Source organism: Camelina sativa, chromosome 6, assembly GCF_030686135.1.
Source record: "Camelina sativa cultivar CO46 ecotype springtype chromosome 6, ASM3068613v1".
NCBI lineage: Eukaryota > Viridiplantae > Streptophyta > Magnoliopsida > Brassicales > Brassicaceae > Camelina > Camelina sativa.
In genome coordinates, this window is record NC_141885.1 from 24,656,154 (window position 1) to 24,676,921 (window position 20,768).

The following is a 20,768-nucleotide window of genomic DNA, read 5'->3' on the forward strand; positions in this document are numbered from 1 at the left end:
TAGTGACCCAAAAACAAAAGTCAATAACTGTTTAAAATACTCTTTAATTTTTGTAACTACTCAATTCTCCTACCGACCCTTTTAATGGCTCCCACGTTTCACTCTAATCATTCTCTTTCTCTACTTAGTCCCGTCTCCTTCTTCTTCTGTTTCTCTGAAACCCATGAAATTTGAGGAACTACTCATGGAAGCTTCACAGCAATATAGTAACAAGAGACATGACTTAGAGGAAGGAGTAAGCACCTCTGTTCCTACAAAAAAGACTCAAAACTCTTTATTCCAACTGTTACTTATATGATTTTGAATGTTTGTATATGTTTATGTAGGTAATGCATCTTAAAGAGAGACTAGATGAAGAAGAAGCAGTAAAAAGAACTCTAAAGGCTGCTTTCAATGGCTCTGTTGTGTCTCTTCCAAGTATCTCCTCATTGTTTCTTCCTCCTCAGGTAAAACCAATACTCATACCTCACATAATACTAACTATTTCCTAATGATCAAGCAATTAAGGTGTTTGTTGTCTAGCAGTTTTCCGAGCTTATACAAGAATTAGCCGTCGTGGAGGCAGAGATTTTATGTCTAGACAGAAAAATAGAGGAGCTAAAGCTTAAACTATATTACGAACAGAGACAGAGGCAAGAGATGCAATTGCAGATGACCGAGCAGAAGAGGACATTGGCAAGGCAGAGCCATGTGAAACAGAGTACTCTGCCACTAAGACATGATCTTCATCAACGATCTTTGTCTCATTGTTATCAACGCTCTACTTTAGACGCTGTCTCAAGTACTCATTCAAGGCTCTCGTTTTCTTATGCTCCCGATTTCTTAGATGCCACGTCTTCAGGTGGCTTCACAGGTAAAGTAGTTTGCTTATTCCGAATGTTTTGTATAAGCTGCACATTTCACTCAAGGTCATGGTTTTGATGAGCAGATGAATTTGATGGAGTATCGAGGGTGCAGATGGGTAGAATAAGAAAAGGGCTTCGACTTGTTGAAGTGAAGACCAAAGACGACCCAAACGAAGTATCTGAACAACTCATCAACTGTCTCATAGGCATTTACTTGGAACTAAATCATGTTTCATCAAAGACCAAAGGGGACCTCTCCCTTTCAAGAAGGCCCTCTTCTTGTAGCCGGAAATCAAACACATATAGTTATTACCAAAATGCAATGAATCTTGATCCTTATCACGTATTGCCAGACTCGAGCGGTGGAGCCACCAGAGACATTGGCCCTTACAAGAACTTCATCCACATTTCAAGAAGTTCCATCGATGTGACCCGTTTCACCCACTATTGTTCACCGGCTGTTCCACGCTTGAGGTATTATACCTTACATTATGTGAATTCACTATACAAATAGTATATATAATTCTTGATGAAATTGTTTTGTTGACGCTTTATGTGTGTTAGCAGTGTTTTGATGGAGAAACTATCGGAGGTAGATTTGAGTTTTTTGACCTACAAGCAAAAACTCGCCTTCTGGATTAATATCTACAACGCATGTATCATGCATGTACGCCACTTTTACAAAATAAATTATTGATGTTTTTAAAATAAGAATAACACAAAAATTGAACTTAAAATCGAATCCTATGTTCCATATATGATAGGCATTTCTTGAGTATGGGTTACCATCGTCGCACAATAGACTACTTACCTTGATGAACAAGGTAACTTTTTTGATCGAAATCCGAACAGAGAACTCTAAATGTTATCTTTAGTTGTAGAAACTTTTTCAAAACTAATGATGGCCTTTGTATATTTTTTTTTTTGGCAGGCTTCACTCAACGTTGGTGGTATAGTCCTCAACGCTCTGGCGATAGAACATTTCGTCTTGCGACACCCTTGTGAACCAGATCATGTAAGTGCATTCCATATCAACTCATACCTATAAATAGAATCAGTTACCACAAGAAGCTAATCAACATCTTCATGAAAGGACTCGCTTGATGAGAAAGAAACTCTCCTACGACACACTTATGGTTTAGGATACTCAGAGCCCAATGTGACATTTGCGCTTTGCCGTGGAAGTTGGTCTTCACCAGCAGTAAGTAGACAAACTATATTGTTTATCCTAATCGGTTATTACTCAAAAATTTGTGAATAATGAGATAATTCTAATCATGTCCAGCTTAGAGTTTATACAGCAGAGGAAGTGGTGAACGATTTAGGGAGAGCAAGAGTGGAGTATTTAGAAGCCTCCGTGGGTGTTTCAAGCAAGAAAAAGATTGTGGTTCCACAACTTCTACAATGGCACATGAAAGATTTCGCAGATGATATTGAATCCCTTTTGGAATGGATCTATAGCCAGTTGCCTCGATCAGGGAACCTAAAGGGCATGATTATGGAATGTTTGAAGAGAAAAGCAAAAGTTCCTTTAGCTAAAATGGTAGAGATTCAAACATATGGACACGAGTTTCGTTATCTATTGTCATTGTAAAGATGAGAGATCCTTATCTTGAATAGAATAACAATATTTGGTAGCTTCTCTCTCGGATGTATAAATTCTCGTTAGTTTGTATTTTAAACATATAAAATATAGTTTCATATGAACACTTTGACAAAAGAAACAAGATAATATTCGACAATTCAAAATGTTTGAACAGAAGCAGCGAAATTTAGTCCGATGCTTTCATCAATTAAATCAAACTTTTAAAGTGGAGTAATAGTATAAATTATTAAAAATATATAATGGAAATGATGAGTATAAACTTTAGATAAATTTGTAAGTGGAGAAGACATGTTCCGTTCATATCACCAAAAAGGAAAAAATGAAAAACAAGTAGAACGACTTGTGGACTTATGTTACGTTTTGCATCAAATGCTGTCGGAAGCACTTTTTTTTTTTACTTTATAAATACATCGGTAAAAAAAATCAAATCCCACTTATTAAAGGCAAATTTAATAGACCAATATTCTTGTTTCTAAGTGGGATCCCCGTGGATCTATCACTAACATGAATTAACTTCACTCTTAACAGAAACTGTGTTGTAAAATTTGTAATGGCGTGAGAAATAGTAAAACCAGAAGATTCGTATAAAAAAGTATCATAATACAACCATGTTCCTTTTTTTAGATTACACTGAAATTAAACGTTACAAGTTGTAACTTACAACCCAACTAACCATGTAAAATATTTTAATAGCTGCGGGCTGTTACAAATTTTTCTCACAGCCACTTCAGCTACTCTCACTTTCTCCTTCCCCCTTTAGCACTCACACAATTAAAAACACCAAACCCCAAAAACATCACAAAAAAAAAAGTGAAAACACACACAAAAGTCAAAGATACTTTCCCCCATATATGAAACTAAAGAAAAAAAAACAAAAAAAAAAATAGCGAAATTAGCGGAGAGTTTTCTTTTGTCTCGAACCACTTTAATATTTTTTTCGATTTCCTCCAAATTTTCGAGTTACTCGAAACTCGGTACTTATTAAACCCTGAAATTCTTCCCGACAAAGGTTTGACCAAACTGCCAGTTAGAAGGAACCATGTTCCACGAAGTAGATGTCCTACGGTCACTGCCTGTGACGCGGAATGAGAGTGACTGACCAACCAAAACAGCGTTGGATTGCCAGTTTTGACCCCAGTTCCTGCTCAAACTCATCCACCCAGTCCGTGAACCTTTCACGTTTGCCCTCACGATGTCTCCTGCTCCAGCCACGTTAGTGATCAGAATCAAGTTGAAGTAACGGTGACCGTTGATCGTGAACCTTATTCCTCCTCTCTTTCTACAAGGCACCCTACAAACAAACAAAAACCAACATTTCACACTCGTTTAGTCACTCACTTACATGTCAATAAAATTTGGAAATTAACTAATTAATTTGTGCATTTCTAAATGATTTGTAAGAAGCTTTTGACTTCAAGTATTAAGTTCAAAAATTTAAAATTACGATCTATACTATTAAAATAGAACACAAAAATGTTAACAATGGCCTCCACTAATTGTTTTTAGCCGTTTAACAAAATATTTTTTTGTGTGTGCTAGTTATGGTCTTATTATCTTGTAAATATTGGCAAAGACCCTAGAGTATTAAACAAGATGTGTACCTGCGGTATGAGACAGGGACAATGCCAGCGCGATATTGAGCGATCTTGAGGAAGACAGGCATGGCTAGGTCGAAGTGTTCACGTGGCGGGTTGCACCATCCTCCGTTGTCGCTGGGCTGAGCCAAGTTTGGTGGGCAGAAGTTGGTTGCGGTGATGAGGATCGAAGGGCTACCTGAGTGGCACCATTGAGGGTCGTTGGCGCATTTTAGCTCAAAGCAGGCTCCACAACTCATACCGTTGTTAAACAGCGCCGTGCTCAAAGCTGCCGTGTTGGTCCCGTACCCTTGGCTGTACAGGTTACCGTAACCGCAAGCTCCTCCTGTAATTAATTAAACCCATTTCGTTAAGATATAATTTAAACAAAAAAAAAAGTTACTCTTTTTTTGAGTATTTATGCTCTGTTTCGATGGACTGACCCATAGTGCCGGAGGCGTCGCTGCCACCATAAAAAGTCGCGTGTGCGTTTTGCCATGAACTGCCGGAGTAAACGCCGGGGATTCTAGCGTCGGCAAGGTTAAAAAGGACGAATGTGGTAAACAGAATTGCTAGTTTAATAGCCATTTTTGTGTGTGAATTATCAAAAAAAGTAAGACAGTTCTAAATTTGACTATTGAGGGTTTTGATAAAGGAGAAAATGAAAGAAAGAACAAGGAGCGCTTTCGAGCTTGCGCTCTTGTTGTAGAGAAAAGAAGTTAAGGTTTGTTAATTGGAGAATAGGATGGTGGAGGAAGAAGGAGTGAGGTTCGGTATTTATGGAGGGAAGGAAACTCCAAAGTTAGAGTAAGAGAGAGATATTATTGGCTAAGACTCTTTTTAATTTTCCATTTTGTCAAAATTTAACTTTTAAAAACAGATTACTAATTCTACGTAAGTGGAGGTAGGTTTGTAACCGTTTCGTCATAATTTAAATATATACAGTAATCTCATTTTAAATAGGTACTATAATGATACTTTAAAAAATTATCTCATTGATTCCTGATTTTTTAAACTTGTGTGACGACTTTGATAATTTTTATACAAATATATATATATATATATATATATATATATATATATTTCTAAAATGTTCGACAAAGAATATCGGAGTTGACCTTATTTGAGGTGTTTCATACTTATGATAAGAGTTGATACTTTATACTGTTGCATAAGTAATGTTTGTTTTGCTGACCAAATAAATGTATATATATAGCCTTTAATATGTTTCTTGACTCTGCTCGTTTTTACACTTCTTTACTTGCGCGGGTAGTCTTGTTCAAAGGTGAATTGTCTTATGCAATTACCATGAATCTACTACGTACAGATTCTCTCTTCTTTTCTTGAAAATAATGATTCTAAAGTAAATACACTGATGGCAAAAAGAACTAGTACACTTCTATCAGAAATGACAAAACGGTTACAAACCATCCTCCACCTTACACTTTATAAATTGACATTTGCTCTTTTAAAATCCACCACAAAAATTATGAAATCTCGTCTGAGATAGTGAGACATCAGAAAACTACAAAGCAAATATCCAAAAAAAAAATATAGGAGAATGCAATAAGTGTGAGTTATATTGGTTAAAAAAAAAAAAGAAGGTTCAAGTGTGAGACTATTACTACTAATCGGGTTAAGTAAAAGAGAGAAAAAATTTGGTTTGCTTAAAAAACAAGTTGTAGCATCAATCACGAAACGGAATTTGCTAAGCTCAACAGTATCGCCATCATTACTTCTTTACTCTTTTTGATTAGTCCTAAACCCTTTTTCTATTCTCTCATGCATGCCATTCCCATTTGCCACTACTTTTACAACTCTAATTTTGCCAAAACTCAAAATTAACCTCAGTTATTAATCATTCGTTATGATATTTACTAGACTCGTTTTTACAATTCAACTTTTACATTGGCGCCAAATTATATTCCCCCTAAATTCAAGAACTATCACTTTAGGATGAAGGAGAAAAGACTCCACTTACATAGAACAAAAAAGTGAATTTTTTTATTTTGGTTTTATATTTAAAACAAGTTTTTTAAAAAAGGAAAATTAAAAATTGCCGCATTCATCGGACCACGTATTGCGCCGTGCATTAGCCGTACGTAAAGTGGATACGCCCGACCCGGCCCGACATCTCTCGGATCCATTCGGTCAATGTTTATGTCACGAAACTGTCAAGCTTTTCTCCACGTCTCGGTTCTCACTTGAGAAAAGTCCAAAGCCTCATTCATCATATCTCCATCCATTCAACATTTCTTTACTTAGCCACATTTCTTTACAATATTTATTGTTTATTGTGTTTGTGATTATTTTCTTTTATTTAATTAAAAATTCTATTACTAGTTTCTTTTTTTTTTGTATGTTGACAATGTTGAGTTATAAACATAAGTAGTTAGTTAATTTGAACGCTTGAGAAGTAATGGACGACTATAGAGGTAGACTTTAACAAGTGTTTCTATATATTTTAAATCACAGCTTCAATTATTACTAAGTAACATCTCTTATAAACTACTACTGATTAGTTTTTATAATATAGCTACATGATCATTTTTTATTTATTTCTTGTTCAAAAAAGAACATGCACACTAACTCACTTTTAATCTCTTTATGCATCCGGCGCGCCACCATCATCAAAAACATCAAAACCTAATAGTACTATAAAATTAGAGGATCGTAAGTATCAATTTCAAGTTAATGTCGTTAGTTTTCCCTAATAATAAAATACGACGTGGGATAGTGAAATTTAGAAAATGAATAAAAAATAAGATAAGTGTCTCAAGTGAAAGAGATAATTGGAAAAGAGGAAAAATAGTAAGAGGCGGTGACCGTGAGAAGAGGAAATTAAAGGATGGCGATGACAAGGCATATCTATGCACCAACCAGATCTTCTTGTATCTGCCACGTCAGTCCAATATGTGCCAGCTTCTCACATCTGTTCTTCTGTCTGATTTTAGGTTGAAGAAGTTCTAGATGGACTTGTTTGGTAAGTTCCCGACTATACGTGGACGTATCAGTGTATCACGATTCACGTATGGTTATAATCTTAGAAAATGTGAATAGAAAATTATAGGTGTATCCGTGTGTGTATGAAATATGTATACATTTGTCTTCTGAAACCATTTTATTGCGAACACAAACACTTACGAAAACATAAAATACCGAAGATGTTTCTATTTTAAAATTTATTGGTGCAGTCCCAAAATAATCATAAATGTGTATTTCAAAAGCAATTTTATTTTTTTTCCCTAATACATTTATATATTAATATTAACCTAATAATATTTATTTTTCAATAATTAAAAGGTTCATGATAGAATTTCGTATGGTCTCTTGCGTCAGAATCAGAAATCAGAACATTTTAGATGGTCTCTTCACAAATGTCACTAAAAAAAAGTTATATACATATTTGGCATTTCATATTTGCCGAGTTAATCTCGGCGACGTGTTGGTTTAATACAATTTGTGATTTAATGTATATATGTACTACATCCAAAATACACATGCAGGCATAGTAGCTTGAGAAGCCTTTATCATGAGAACACAAATGCACTTGCATGTGAATTAAGTATCTACCACTCCTCTCCCAACAAATTCTCGTCGTTGCATTTATTTCGTTTCAGCATGTAACATTATATTCAGCATCTTTTATTATTTCTATATTTTTAAAGAAAAAGTAACTCGGGCTGAAACCTGACTAATATTCCGAATACGTATAGCGGTCGATTGAACCAACATTGCTTTTAATGAAGCCTTATTAGGAAGCACTGTGCAAAGTTTTATCAATCAATCTTAACCAGCTTATATTTTTATAAACCATAACCTAAACCATTTTTGGAAAAATAACATAGTTCAGTATGGTCTTGCTTAATAATGGCTATTATTATACAGTATCAGATATAAATTATACAGTATCAGATATAAATCCTCTATATATTAATAGGTAATCATTTTGTTGAAAATGCTGATGTGTCTTCGCCAGAGCAATTTGGAGATTTAATTACAGTTACGCATCTCATGATAAACATATTTACAAAAACAAGTTTTTTGATTTATTAAATGTGCCATTAAAATATATAAGGAAATATTTATTTTATTATTATTTACATAAATATACCATTAAAATATATAAGGTAATATTTATTTCTATTAGTTTTAAAAACTGAAAGACATAATCAACTATTAAAACCATAAAATATAGTTAATTATTTAATTATTACTTTCATAACATATTTAATTATAAGTAAATTACATTCAAGAACTCTTAAAAACTTATTTATTTATATAACTTTTTGAAATGCAAAACTTATTCTCCGATTTAAAAAAATCTGATGACTATTCAAGTATATTTTTAAAATTAATTATCAAAATAATCTTAGAAATAAATAACATTTCGTAAACAATTTTAAATTTATTCATCAATTTAAATTCTTGAAAAACAAAAAATCTGTGTCCTATTTAAAAATTCCAATGACTATTCAAATATATTTAAAAATTTATCAAAAATAACTACCCAAATAACCATAATAATAAGATATTGACTTTTTGATAATTTAATAATAAATGGTGATTCAGCTATCTAACATGATACTGAATTTTTTGAAAACCTCATACATTCATTTTTCCTATAAATTTTCACCACTATTACACTTTTTTATTATTATTTACCATTTTAATATATTTTCTCATGGTATTTTTAAATTTAGTATTAGTTTAAATTGTTTATTCTAAAAACATTTTCTTATCTATTTAATGGTATAGTAATGTGAAATATAAAATATATGTATTTGATTGACAAAAAAACAGATTACCATAACTAATAACATTTTATCAAAACTTTTTCCACCATGTTTAAATTTTTTTCCACATTTCACGGTTGAAACATATTTTTACACAAAATAATTAAATATAAATTAGAATAAAACAATATAATATGAGTAAAATTATTATTCTGACATTTTAGATCCCAAATAACAATTTTGTTTGAATCGATCTATCCCGCACATAGTGCGGATTATTACCTAGTTTAATATATATGAGCAGTGTGTGATTGTTTGAATGTTCAGTGAGACTTTGTATATTTAATACTTAGGCGTAAAATATAAGTACGTGTAGATTGCTGATTGAGCTATATTCACGCAACACATTAAATCATTTCCAAATTCTTTCATTAGTGAAAGTATAATTACATCGTGCATCTAGTTTATACATTCTTATACCGATAGTATAAATCTATTTACATAATAATTTCGCCAGTGAACAACAGACTATCCGAAATCCTCAATGAGAATGAAAAAAATTCTACGCATCGCCAGTTATTTGGGTGAGCAAAACAATCTAGAATTAATGCTAAATTTTACACATATGTCGTTTCTTTAATTTAAATTTATTTACACTCTCTTTGAAGATCATACAGTCAATAGTAAGTAAGAGTAAAGCGTAAATCCTACTCAAATTTAGAAATTGAGAACAATTTGAACATCATCTTATACGAGAGGGTAGGGTCATGAATCATGAGTTGATAGATAAGTGGGGAAAGAGAATTTGTGATTGCCAAAAAAGTTAATTGATACCACACATGCTATGTCCACAAACCACATTGTAAGAAAGATTCCCCTCGAAACCTAGCAATAAAAACAAGGAGATCTATAGTTATTTTTTCAAAAAATTCAGTTTACAAATAAATAAGTTAAATCATTTTCTTTTGACAGCATCTTTATAGAAACATCGTTAAAAATGTAAATGTTAAAATTTGCACTAAGGACTATTAAGGCTTATATCAGTTATTTTTCGGCACTAATTAGATAAAGTAAACGCTACTTCAAATTTTCGGAATTTTTGGGCAAGCTATGGTGACATATTGGGGGGGGGGGGGGGTGGTCTGTGTCTAAAAAAGAGTGGATTCCTTTGAAACCACCACGTGAGGTCATTAGAAAAACTAAAAAAGCAAAATATGTCATGTATAGATTGGTGATATTAAAAGAAGAAAATCTCGTGGCTACATATGTTGAAAGGGTTTGAGATTTCATGATGTTACGTTCGAAGAGGATATGATGACAATATGCAACGCGAGGAGTTTTGTCGGCTTCATATATGGTTGTGTTTTAGCATGATTTATTCTGTCATATATATTTGAAGACATTTCTAACTAGTTAATAAGAGTGAGTTCTGCACCGACACTCTAAGTAAGGAAGTGGTAGACAAATTATTTAATAGTTAATATACAAATGTTTTATTTGGGATACTATGAGATTTGTTAAGTATTTAGTTGATTTACAGGGCCACGATTGATATAAAAAACTTATATGGTGCCAACTTAGTTTTGGCCTAGTGGTTAAATTTGAAATTAATCATCGCACTAGTATAATTTCCCTCGCGCATGCTATGGCTATTTAGGGGCTTTAGTAAGATCAAAAAAAAAAAAAAAAAAAAAAACGTTTGATAGAGTAAAATCAATCATTTAATAAAAGGTTAAAACCCCTTAATTTAAGGTTAAGGGATTGGACCAAAAAGGACCATTGCTAAATTTGTGTCTCCCATTTACATGCATCGATGTCTCGCACTCATACTGATTAGGCTTTACGCAACACTCTCTTTTTGCCAAAGATTAGATCCCAAGTTTTGTCACACAAAGCAAAATTTGGAATCCTATATATCTGTTTACCTTTTTTTTTTTTTTTTTTTTTTTTCATTTCATTGGATTCCTGTATGTTTCAGTTTCACATATGTATTTCTTTATATGGATAACAGCTGATAAATTATTTTCTCCAACATTATATTTATTTCGAATACATTTTTGACTATTTATATATTGTTCCTCTATCAATTCTACAAAGTGAATGATTGACCCTTTTGGGCTACTGTCACACTGATCACTGTTATTGTAATTGGGTTCCAATTTCCAATAGGATTAAAACAATTTAATTAGTTATATTAACTACGTATACTTACATCACTACATTAATTATATCACTAACAAGTGATATGAGATTTTTTTTTTTTTTTTTTTTGAGAATATCAAGCTTTACTACTAGTAGTGTTGATTGGTATATCTTGTTTTTTTTTGTTTATTACGAAATATGAGCACGTTGCACGTACGACGGTGTTGCTTAAGAAACAAGCCAAGTTATATAGGACATATATCGATTTGCTTTGTCTTGAAAAAGTACCTATCAACTAACTTAACCTCCATGACGTTATCTTTAGTTAAGTTCACTTTTGTCACCGTATATGATTTCTTTAACTTGAGATTCTTAAAAACCAACATCACCTTTGTTCTCATTTTGTTTTTGTTTGACCTATTGAAATAGATTTTTTTTTTTTTTTGGGTTCAAGCAACTGAATATTGAAATTACATATTATATACTATCAATTCAACGGCCGAGAAAAAAAGTTTGAGAGAGAATTTAGTTAGCTAGAGAATCAACTAAAACACTTGCTTCTCTTGGAACAAAGTCAAGCTTGATGAATCAAATAGGTCGGAGCAAGCTTGGATGTTTTTGCCTCAAAAGTTAGATATATCTTGGTGTTGCTCACTCCCAACTCCCAAGTCCCAACCATTTGCTCTCTACTGTGAATTGTGATACTTGGTCGATGATTCATGTTGCGGCAAACTTGGTCTTCCATGATCGGATGAGACGCATTAAAAGTTTTAAACTGTCATTAATTTAACTTTTTCTGAAATTTAAAAGCTGATTTTCCTTACTTAAAACTCCACTACTCTGCAATTTGTAGACATCTATCAAAAGCTTTAAACCTTGGATAAACCCTTTTTATTCTTTTGGAAAATTTTGGATACGTATTCTTTATATCAAAAAACAAATCTTCTTCAATTAGTATTGTCACTAGACTCATTTATGAACATATATGTTTTGTGATTCATCTTGGTTTTTTAAGATTCCAGTCATCTCTGTGTTTTCAGTTTTCACTTTTCTTTTGTGAGTGATAAAAGCCCAAGTGAAAAAAATTGAAAAAATTCGGAAAGAAATAGCAACGAAGACATAAAATGAGGTATTGGGCCAAAAAAGGAATTTCTATAACTAAAATGAAACAATGCAGGTAAAACCCCAACCAATCAATAAAAGAGATCTGAAACCTCAAAATAGTAAGAAGGCAACATACTACCAGGTTACCAACATAGCAAGAATATACGCTAATACAAGTTACGGTAAATACGCTTAACAATTATGCTAAGACAAAAGATTAGATAAGCTTTTTAATCTCTCTCTGGGACATAGTTTGACTGACCATTTAATGTCTTCAATGACAAAAAAAATATTTAGTTCCCCATGTTTCTAATTGATTTGTGGTACCAAATTCTTTTATATCTGAGTAATTTTGATTATATGATTATATCTGAGTAATTTTGTCATTATGTAAAATTTTGATATTAGAAAAAGTTTATAGGTGGAAGACCCCTTGGCCAGTGGTTGGCTTAGGGTTCATTAATGTTTCTACATCAGGAGGTCTGGGGTTCGAGACCAAGATAATGCGATTTATTAATTGTGCAGATTAACAGAGACAAATTTACAGACAATCTCCAGTGATGCACAATTATTGTTGTTCGCCGTGATTCTACTTACAACTGAAGGAGCATAGAGAAAGGAGGTGTCCATCAAGAACATGGAGCAGGAGAGCAAGAGTGCATGTAGTGAATCTAATAGGGTCGGAAGGAATTGTCCATGGTAGATTCATATGTAATAGTTCTCATAATTTGCGATCAATAATAAATCGAGAGTTAAAAAAAAAAAAAAGCTTATAGAAAAGAGATTCAAAATAAATAATCTACACAATATATAGGTCTCGGTCCATCAAATAATTTTAGTAGGATTAAGGTTCGGTTTAGTATTTTTAACGGGTTAGTTAACCAATGCAGACCTAATTTATCACTGCTAATTTCTTATGAATCTAATTCTGAATTCAAATCAAATGCTGCGATTGAGGTGAGATATTTTCAACACAAAAAAAAAAAAATTGAAGTAAGATCATTTACGTGTTGAAATGTAGACCATTATATTCGTTCGTTTAATATATGATTTTTTTCCTTTTTTTATCTACACAAATTGAAGAAGAAATAAACGAGTACTGTCAGAAGCTCTCATTTCTACATATAGAAGCAATGTGTTTAGGTAAGCAAAGATAATGGTAATGTTCTTGGATTCAACATATTTAACCTCGTAACGGTTGAATTTAGAGCTTATTTATCGGTATTGGTCTTCCATAGTACTTAGACCATCTTTACTAGGAAGTACTCTGTGGATTTCTCTCACATTTGGGCTCCAATTTGTGAATAAAAAACCCATTTCTGAGTCCATCTAGGAGAGTATCGGTGCTGTGGGAAGCAATTGGAGCAACCGATACTCTGCCAAATAAAATATTAAAAAAACTCTTCTCTCTCTGTCGATGAAGCATGGCGGAACCAAATCAGAGCCAGATTCATGTTCATACTCATCCATGTTCTATAGCTAAGGTATCAGAGCCATATTCTTTGATTTCGTGGAAGACGGAGACATTGCGATTTGAACGATTGGAGGATTTGAAGCTTCTTTATCATCGCGACTTCAAGAAAATAAAATTAGAAGGTGTTGCGATTCAAGGTAGAAAGAAGAATTGAACTGCGACTGTTCTTGGAAGAAGACGTTGTAGTTATAGAAAGAAGATCCAAGGAGTAAGATCTAATCACATCTATTGGTTTCTGGTTTATGAAATCGATGGAAGTAAGTTTACTCTCTCTCTCTCGTCTCAAGCTCGTAAGTTAGACATCAATGTAAGTTCTAGTTTAAGAATTCACAAGGAATGATGTTGAAATCACGAGGTTTATGGTCTATGTAGTTTAGATCGAAGTACATCGGTTTGGGGAACAAAGATCATCGAAAGATTTGATCGATTGAGGTGGTTTCAGGATTGATAGAATCCGTAATCCTCTAAGTTAATATCCTCTACTGGAAAGTTCGTGTTATCAAACGTGAAGCAAATTTGTTGCAAGCATAAGAAGTGATAAGATCAGAGACGAAGTCGAAGACGGTTGTTACATGAAGGTGTTCTTGTATATGTTAAAAGAAATCAGTTTGAGAATGATGTTGTGTGAAGGCTTTCAGATAAATAATTCGACTCAGGTTCAAAGGTTCCTAAACAAGCTGATAAGAAGAGTAGAAGTCAATAAGGAGATAACTGGAGAATAAGGTCTGCTGAGGAGTTATCTGGTGCTCATCCTGCTGAAGTACAGAGCTTTGGTGCGTGTTTATTCTCAGATTGAATTTTGTATTTGGTACTTAACGCTTCTTACTAAAGTTGCTGATATGGAGTCTCTGAGCTTTACTTTCCTATTATGTTTATAGTGCTGGCAGAGTGGGATGTATCTTCGAATCACAACACGCTTTTAGATCCTCGAAATGGAAAGCCTTTGTGAGCAGTTTGAGAAAGGAAGAGCCATCAAAATTAGTAGCTGCAACAATTTCTTCACAATCGCTGCCTTCTGATAGCAAGAAAGAAGAAGTTACTCCTACTGAAGCAAGCACAATTAGGTCGTCTCTCAACAGTTCCAAGGATGCAGAGGTCAACAACATGACGTAGATGCCAGGTTTTTTATTCCTTCTTCGAGAGATTGATTTGATGTTAGATGAGTCTAGAGCCAACTCTAATGCTCTTTCTTCTTGATCATTCAACAGTAATGCGACGACTGAGCAGAGAGTAAACATGGAGAACGTTCCTCCTGGTTGCATACCCAAACCACAACTATAGTTTTCTCAAGGAGTCGATGGACCTTAAGAAGCAACAAACTAGACTGAAGAATCCATCTGAACTTAGGCCAAAAATCATTCACAGGTAGCTCGCATTCTCATAACCATTGTGATACCCAATTTGGTCTCATGTTCCTCTCGTAATGGCTTTTATGTCTTAATTCACTGCAGATTTTATCAACTTTATGCCAGATGAGATCCTGCCCCATATTCTCTGCTTTATTGGCCATGAAAACTTCTGTGATATGATTTTCTTATCATCATTTCTTCTTCTCATTATTTTTTCTTGTTAAATTTTCAAACCCATTTCCATTACACAAAACAAATTTCCATTAAGACAAATCTTCTTTTAAGTTCTCTAGTGGAGGATTGATTTTGTTAAAATTCTCTTAGGGTTGCTTTAATTATTTTATAATTAATTAATATGTGAGTAACTTAGGAGGTTTCTCCACTAATGATGCTGTTACTAAGCTATTCCATCACGATTCACAAATTTACATCATCAGATGCATGAACACAAGCATTCTAATGCAAAAGGGTAATTTCAGTTTCAATTTAAAACTACTAAAGGTTTATCAATTTGCTGCATTGAGTAGGAGAAATAGTTTGATATTAATATTCAAAGAATATAAATATCTGATCTTATGTTTGTGGAATTTTTATTGCATTACGTATTGACGTTGAATTCGATATCAAAGGTTTTTTTATAAAAAAAAACATTTGGATACCCGTCATAAAAAAATAATAAAAATACACTTTAGTAAAAAATGGAGTATCTCGTGGCCCATTTTTATCCATAATAGTCTCGTGTCAGAAAATGCATGTGACGAGTAATTAATATTCCCATTCGTTTTCCAATATATATGATTAACCCATATTATTACTATTATTTTCTTTTATGCATCATTGATGATATTCACATTCATGTTCACATTCATTTTCTCTATCTTTTCTTCCATCACAACATAAATTCTTACCTAAATTATGAAATTAATGTTGAAAATCAAAATGTGCTACTCTTTCCATTCTTAAAATTACCATTACACACTATAAGAAACATTTATTATCATTTCTATCTATCGTTCCAAATTTATTCGATGTCTCCAAAGAAACCTTTTGTAACCATTTCACTAGAGAGATAGAGTCTAAATCTCATCTGTATTTACAACATAAATACACGAACGGCCTTGTTAAGAAAATGTACATACATAAAACACACACGGGACCAACCCATGAAGAATTCTCTATGCTAAATTGCTAATGCTACTAAACCTTTTTTGAGTGTTCAAACATCGGGCTCCTAGTTGAACACCCGACCAAAGGTAGATAAATAGGGATTGAAGAAGATAAAAAGAGTTAGGAACACGTGCTTATGAGAGTTTTGCAGATTCTCTCTTCGTGCAAGAGAGAGGTTTGACCGTTGACCGGGAAAAGGGAGCGAGAGCGCCGGTAAGCGGGCTAAGTCGGTCCCCCTGCGATACTCGAAACCTCGCTTTCACATATCTCTAACAGCCACGTGTCAGTGGTCACGCCCACCTGTTAGCCGCACGTGCCCTCGACGTCGACGCAAAATGAACCACGGCGATCTCTTCTCTTTTGACCTCTGCTTTGTTTCCTTTCTTGCTCTCACTGTATTTTTTTTTTCACACACAGTTTTATAAAAAAACTAAGAGAAACGTGAATATTAATATATAATTGAGGGCATATCATAGCTAGCTAGTGAAAGATTTTTAGAGATAATTAAATGGGCTTAGTGTAGATTGTCAGAATCTGAATAAGAATATGAATTTTTGAGAGTTAGAGATATAATTCAAACTTTTTGTAAGATTTCACAGGTTGAAGTAATATAATTACAGATGACAAAAAAAATATATATATATATATCTTGTGTGTGTGTAACTGTAACTCAATCATCAATACTTTGTTTCTGAATAAATGTTACAAAAAGTTTGAACATCCGAATCCACAATGGACCTCATCCAACTAGGGTACATGCAGCTGAATCAAGATGATTAATACTAGTAATTTAAATACAAAAAGCCTGTTTCGTATTTCCAAACTTTTTTTTTTCTTTTCTAGAAACGATTTCCAGAGAGATTCGCTTATTTTAGTTTTTCGTTGTTGTTGTTGGGTCCTATATATCATTTCGGGTTGTTTCGACACTTGTTGTTGTTCTATACAGAGGTGATAGGTCCTAATTATTTTTTTTCACTAAACATATACAAACTCATTCATTTCTGATAAATAATAGCATTGAGCAAAAAGATAAAATTGAGCTCCAGTTTCAGGTCACAAGAATCTATTGCAGCATAGTAATTTTTGCTTTTTCTACATTGGCAGTCTTTGATAGAAAGTAACAAAGTTATAGAGTTGTCACACTCTTTGACTGTAACTCACTATATATTTGTCTCATCAAATGTTGGCTTCTATCAAAAGTTAGTAAAGAACTCACCCTTTTTGTCATTTATGTTCAATTGATTTGTTGGTAAAATTTTCTCATAGTTACCAAAGAAGAGGTTATTTTTACCATGAAAACGCAGTTTAGTATGCTGTTATATATATAATTGCCTTGACAAACAAACATGAGCAAATTGTTTTACGAAACAAATATCCATGAAACTCACCAGAGAAAAGTAGTAAGTAACAAACAAACAAAGAAAAACTTATAAAAGTAAAAGTGAGCTTACAATACACAGACGTCGCATCCTTTGGATTGATGGATGACACATTTTGGATGTAAGCGTTTATGTATTTATCTACTTCTGGCGTCTAGTCAAGATTTCTAGATCATTTAGACTAGGCCTGCGATAATTACCCGAACCGAGAATACCGAACCGAACCGAACCGAAATTCTCGGTTTTCGGGTTGGCTTTGGTGAAGAGAGCTGAACCGATCGGCAGCTTTATAAATCAAGTTCGGTTATCGCTTCGGTTCGGTTCGGTTCATCATATCCGAACGGTTAACTGAAAGATATGAATCACTTCACCATCTTCCTCAGCCGACGTCTTCGTCTTCACCATCATAATTCTCAACACTTGTTTTCCACGATTGTGGTCGAGCCGCCGGTGTCTCTGCATCTTTTAACCTAGGTTTAATATCTCGACAAAGAAGAAAATACATAATATTATATATGTATATGATATAAAAGCGAGAAAAAGAAGAAAAAGCCCAAGTAAAGTGAGCCAGTTAATTTCTACTGTTTTAATTAGGTGAAAAAACTGTATTAAATTTGGGCTATACCTAACAAAGGCCCAGTTTATTTCAAACCCATATAAAATTCAAACCCTAAAAGGTTAAAAGAAGTATCCCATTCTTTTTGCTTCTCTGTTCGTCGCGGTTCGTCTTCATTCCTCCCCTTCTTCGCTGTTCTTTTTCTTCTTTTTTCTCATATCTACACTCTTCAAATTATAATTATTCTTCTACTTGAATATTCTATTTTCCTTTCTTCTCCTTGAGCAGTGTGGCTCATGGATTACAGCGATTTTCACTATCGGTCGCCGAAACTCAAAAATCTTCGGATAATTTCGGTTAAAACTGAAATTAATCGAACCCGAACCGACCCGAACTGTAATTTTATTCGGTTAGTTTCGGTAGAGTTTTCAGTTTCCGATTAAACCGAAAAACCGAACAAACCGAACCGAATTATCCGAACAAACCAAAGTGGCAGGCCTAATTTTGGCATTTCTACTTACCCTTATCATGCAACACAGAAAACGTTAAGAGATTTCAACAAACTTTGATTTTGTCTCTTTCGCAGAATATGTAGCAATGTTAAACGTCATATTATCCCAAAAACTTAATGATATGTGTTTTCGATGTAAAGCAAGCTACTATATATAAAGAGGGTCAGGTTATAATCGTCGTAAAATGTGGTTTCGAGTTTCAAATTAGATCATAAATAGTACTAGATTTAAACCCGCGATGTATCGCGTGACAATATTTTTACAACAAAAAAAAATAAATTTTAAAAAGTTGTATTTGTTTGTTAATTTAGTTTCTTTTATTTAGTGTTTAAGATTGTATAATTGTATTTTAATTGTTAATTATAAAATTTGATCAGTTGTATACCGCAGACACGCGACAATTATTTAGTTTTATTTATACTAATGTTACATTTATACCGTATCAAAATTCTTATGGTTATAAAAATATAAATTTTTACTGCTTTTTAGATTTAACCCGTGAAAGAATTATTCTTACATTATTATATTTTTAAACTTTTAGTGTTTATAATTTAATCCATAAGTTTAAAGTTATTAAGATTTAACCCGTGAAAGAATTATATTCATAAAAGTTATTTTGCAGTATACTGCATATTAATTTATATTATAAATACTCCAATTTATTAAATTTAACCCGTGAAATAATTATTTTTGCATTTTTATCAGCATATTAATAACCATTAAAGTTTTAATTGTTCATATGAAACAATATAGTTATTACTGAATATTAGAGTTTTAAAAAGAAAAAATATTGTATAGATATTTTTGGCATATGTTATTAAGTGTAATAAATTTCTTAATATATAATTTTTTTTAAGAAATTATAAACCAAATTTGTAGAGACATTTTAGGAATCTAATTGATTCTCTTCGTATGTGCAATTTTTTAATGATTAGTAAAGATAGTTTTGGTGATTTTATGGGATTAAAACTTTAATTGGTATAGCTGTTTTTGGAAAAATCAGAATGTATAGATATTGTTGAGATTTTATGGTAATAAATGTAACAAATGTTGGTCGATTTAAGAAAATTTTATATTTGAATTTCTCTGTAATGTTTTTTATAGATTTTTTTTGGGGTTAATATTATAAATAAAAATTTAAATAAACAAAACTTAAAGGACATATCATAAAATGTACTTCAAAAATGTTAATATAAATTTACCACCCCGTATCAAGATAATAACCAAGTCCATAAACGTAAATTCTAGTATTGCACTACTGCTGTATTTGCATTTTAAAAGATAACTGAGAATATTATTTTAAATTTTATTTGCTTAATCTCCAATTCATGAAGTTGGGCTCTAAGCCCAATAGTATTGATCTTCCACTACCGATTTGATTAATCTCTTTTAATCACTCATGTTTTGAGTTTAACTTTTATTCGAGATTTTTCATTCAATTAAAAATTGTATCACGTTTTAGGTTCATAGAGCAAATCTGGCAAACTTGTTTCTGATAACTTCATTCATCAGGGAGCTAGTTGAGATTAAGCATGAAATACCCCTCGTTAACCTGAAGAAAAAAAATTTAAAAAGGAAACAAACTTACCAGAAATGAGAAAAATACGGGAGAAATCCCCAATAAAGACGAACGAGAAGAGAAAGAAACATCAAAGTCAGGCAAAAAATAGCCAAACCAGCTTACTAACACCTCCATGTGACTGCACATCCTTTCCTTCATCTTCCTCTTCCCAATTTTTTTCTTTTCCATTTCTTACGATTCTTAATAATTAAAAAAAAATTCACAAGATAGATTATATAAAGATTCTTTGACCAAAAAAAAAAAAAAAAGATTATATAAAGATTCATCAGGTAAAGGAGATTTTCATAGAAACATTATATTATTCGTTACAATGATAAATAAGTTATATACACATAATACAGTACTATAAAAATTATTCTTTTGTTGTTGGTGCAGTTATTAATTGATCTGAGCTGAGCAAGCAAGTAATTAACAGTTACCGGTGCAGAGAGACTGAGATTTGCTTTGATGCATTAAAAATCTCCTCTTTCACTCTTCTCTCTACTCTCCCCACTTTCCGACTTTTCCTTTCCTCTTTAAACTTCTTTTTTATTTTTAATACTAATATAATGGAATAGGAAAATCCCAAAACATACTGATGCGATCTACTTTAACGTTATCAATATTATCACAAAACTAGAAAACTTTTAGCATCTCATTTTCTTTGTACACTGTTAGTGTTATTAGCCAATATCGGGGATCCATCGAGCGGATCATTTGAAATATATATATTTTTTCTTATGTTCGATAGACGATTGCTTTT

The 20,768-nt window shown here is 32.7% G+C and overlaps 2 protein-coding genes and 1 long non-coding RNA gene across 4 annotated transcripts; 2 read left to right on the forward strand and 1 right to left on the reverse strand.

The window, feature by feature from the left end:
* The first annotated feature begins 130 nt into the window (after positions 1-130).
* Positions 131-2,587, forward strand: LOC104792796 (uncharacterized). The gene is made up of 9 exons (XM_010519019.3): positions 131-235; positions 327-446; positions 526-853; positions 929-1,319; positions 1,413-1,512; positions 1,610-1,669; positions 1,777-1,860; positions 1,939-2,046; positions 2,131-2,587. The coding sequence occupies exons 1-9, from the start codon at positions 164-166 to the stop codon at positions 2,437-2,439; spliced, it is 1,572 nt and encodes a 523-aa protein (XP_010517321.1). The 5' UTR covers positions 131-163; the 3' UTR covers positions 2,440-2,587.
* Positions 2,588-3,014: 427 nt separating this feature from the next.
* Positions 3,015-4,883, reverse strand: LOC104792798 (expansin-A4). Its single transcript, XM_010519021.2, has 3 exons — positions 4,469-4,883; positions 4,053-4,371; positions 3,015-3,742 (listed from the first exon to the last, which is right to left on the reverse strand). Exons 1-3 carry the CDS (start codon positions 4,611-4,613, stop codon positions 3,433-3,435), a joined length of 774 nt encoding a protein of 257 aa, XP_010517323.1. The 5' UTR covers positions 4,614-4,883; the 3' UTR covers positions 3,015-3,432.
* Positions 4,884-13,346: 8,463 nt separating this feature from the next.
* On the forward strand, positions 13,347-15,145 carry LOC104792799 (uncharacterized). 2 transcript variants are annotated; one of them, XR_015559845.1, is made up of 5 exons: positions 13,347-13,738; positions 13,854-14,254; positions 14,360-14,601; positions 14,690-14,846; positions 14,933-15,145. It is a non-coding gene; the product is annotated as an uncharacterized LOC104792799 (long non-coding RNA). The 2 variants fall into 2 exon arrangements; XR_015559844.1 differs by having other exon boundaries at positions 13,381-13,771.
* The last annotated feature ends 5,623 nt before the right edge of the window (positions 15,146-20,768 follow it).

Bases quoted from the DNA above. Each gene is read 5' to 3' on its own strand.
- LOC104792796 (XM_010519019.3), top strand. From the start codon at position 164: ATGAAATTTGAGGAACTACTCATGGAAGCTTCACAGCAATATAGTAAC. The intron at 447-525 runs GTAAAACCAATA...GTTGTCTAGCAG, and splicing joins CATTGTTTCTTCCTCCTCAG to TTTTCCGAGCTTATACAAGA. The intron at 2,047-2,130 runs GTAAGTAGACAA...AATCATGTCCAG, and splicing joins GAAGTTGGTCTTCACCAGCA to CTTAGAGTTTATACAGCAGA.
- LOC104792798 (XM_010519021.2), bottom strand. From the start codon at position 4,613: ATGGCTATTAAACTAGCAATTCTGTTTACCACATTCGTCCTTTTTAAC. The intron at 4,372-4,468 runs GTCAGTCCATCG...AATTAATTACAG, and splicing joins CGACGCCTCCGGCACTATGG to GAGGAGCTTGCGGTTACGGT. The intron at 3,743-4,052 runs GTACACATCTTG...GTTTGTTTGTAG, and splicing joins GTCCCTGTCTCATACCGCAG to GGTGCCTTGTAGAAAGAGAG.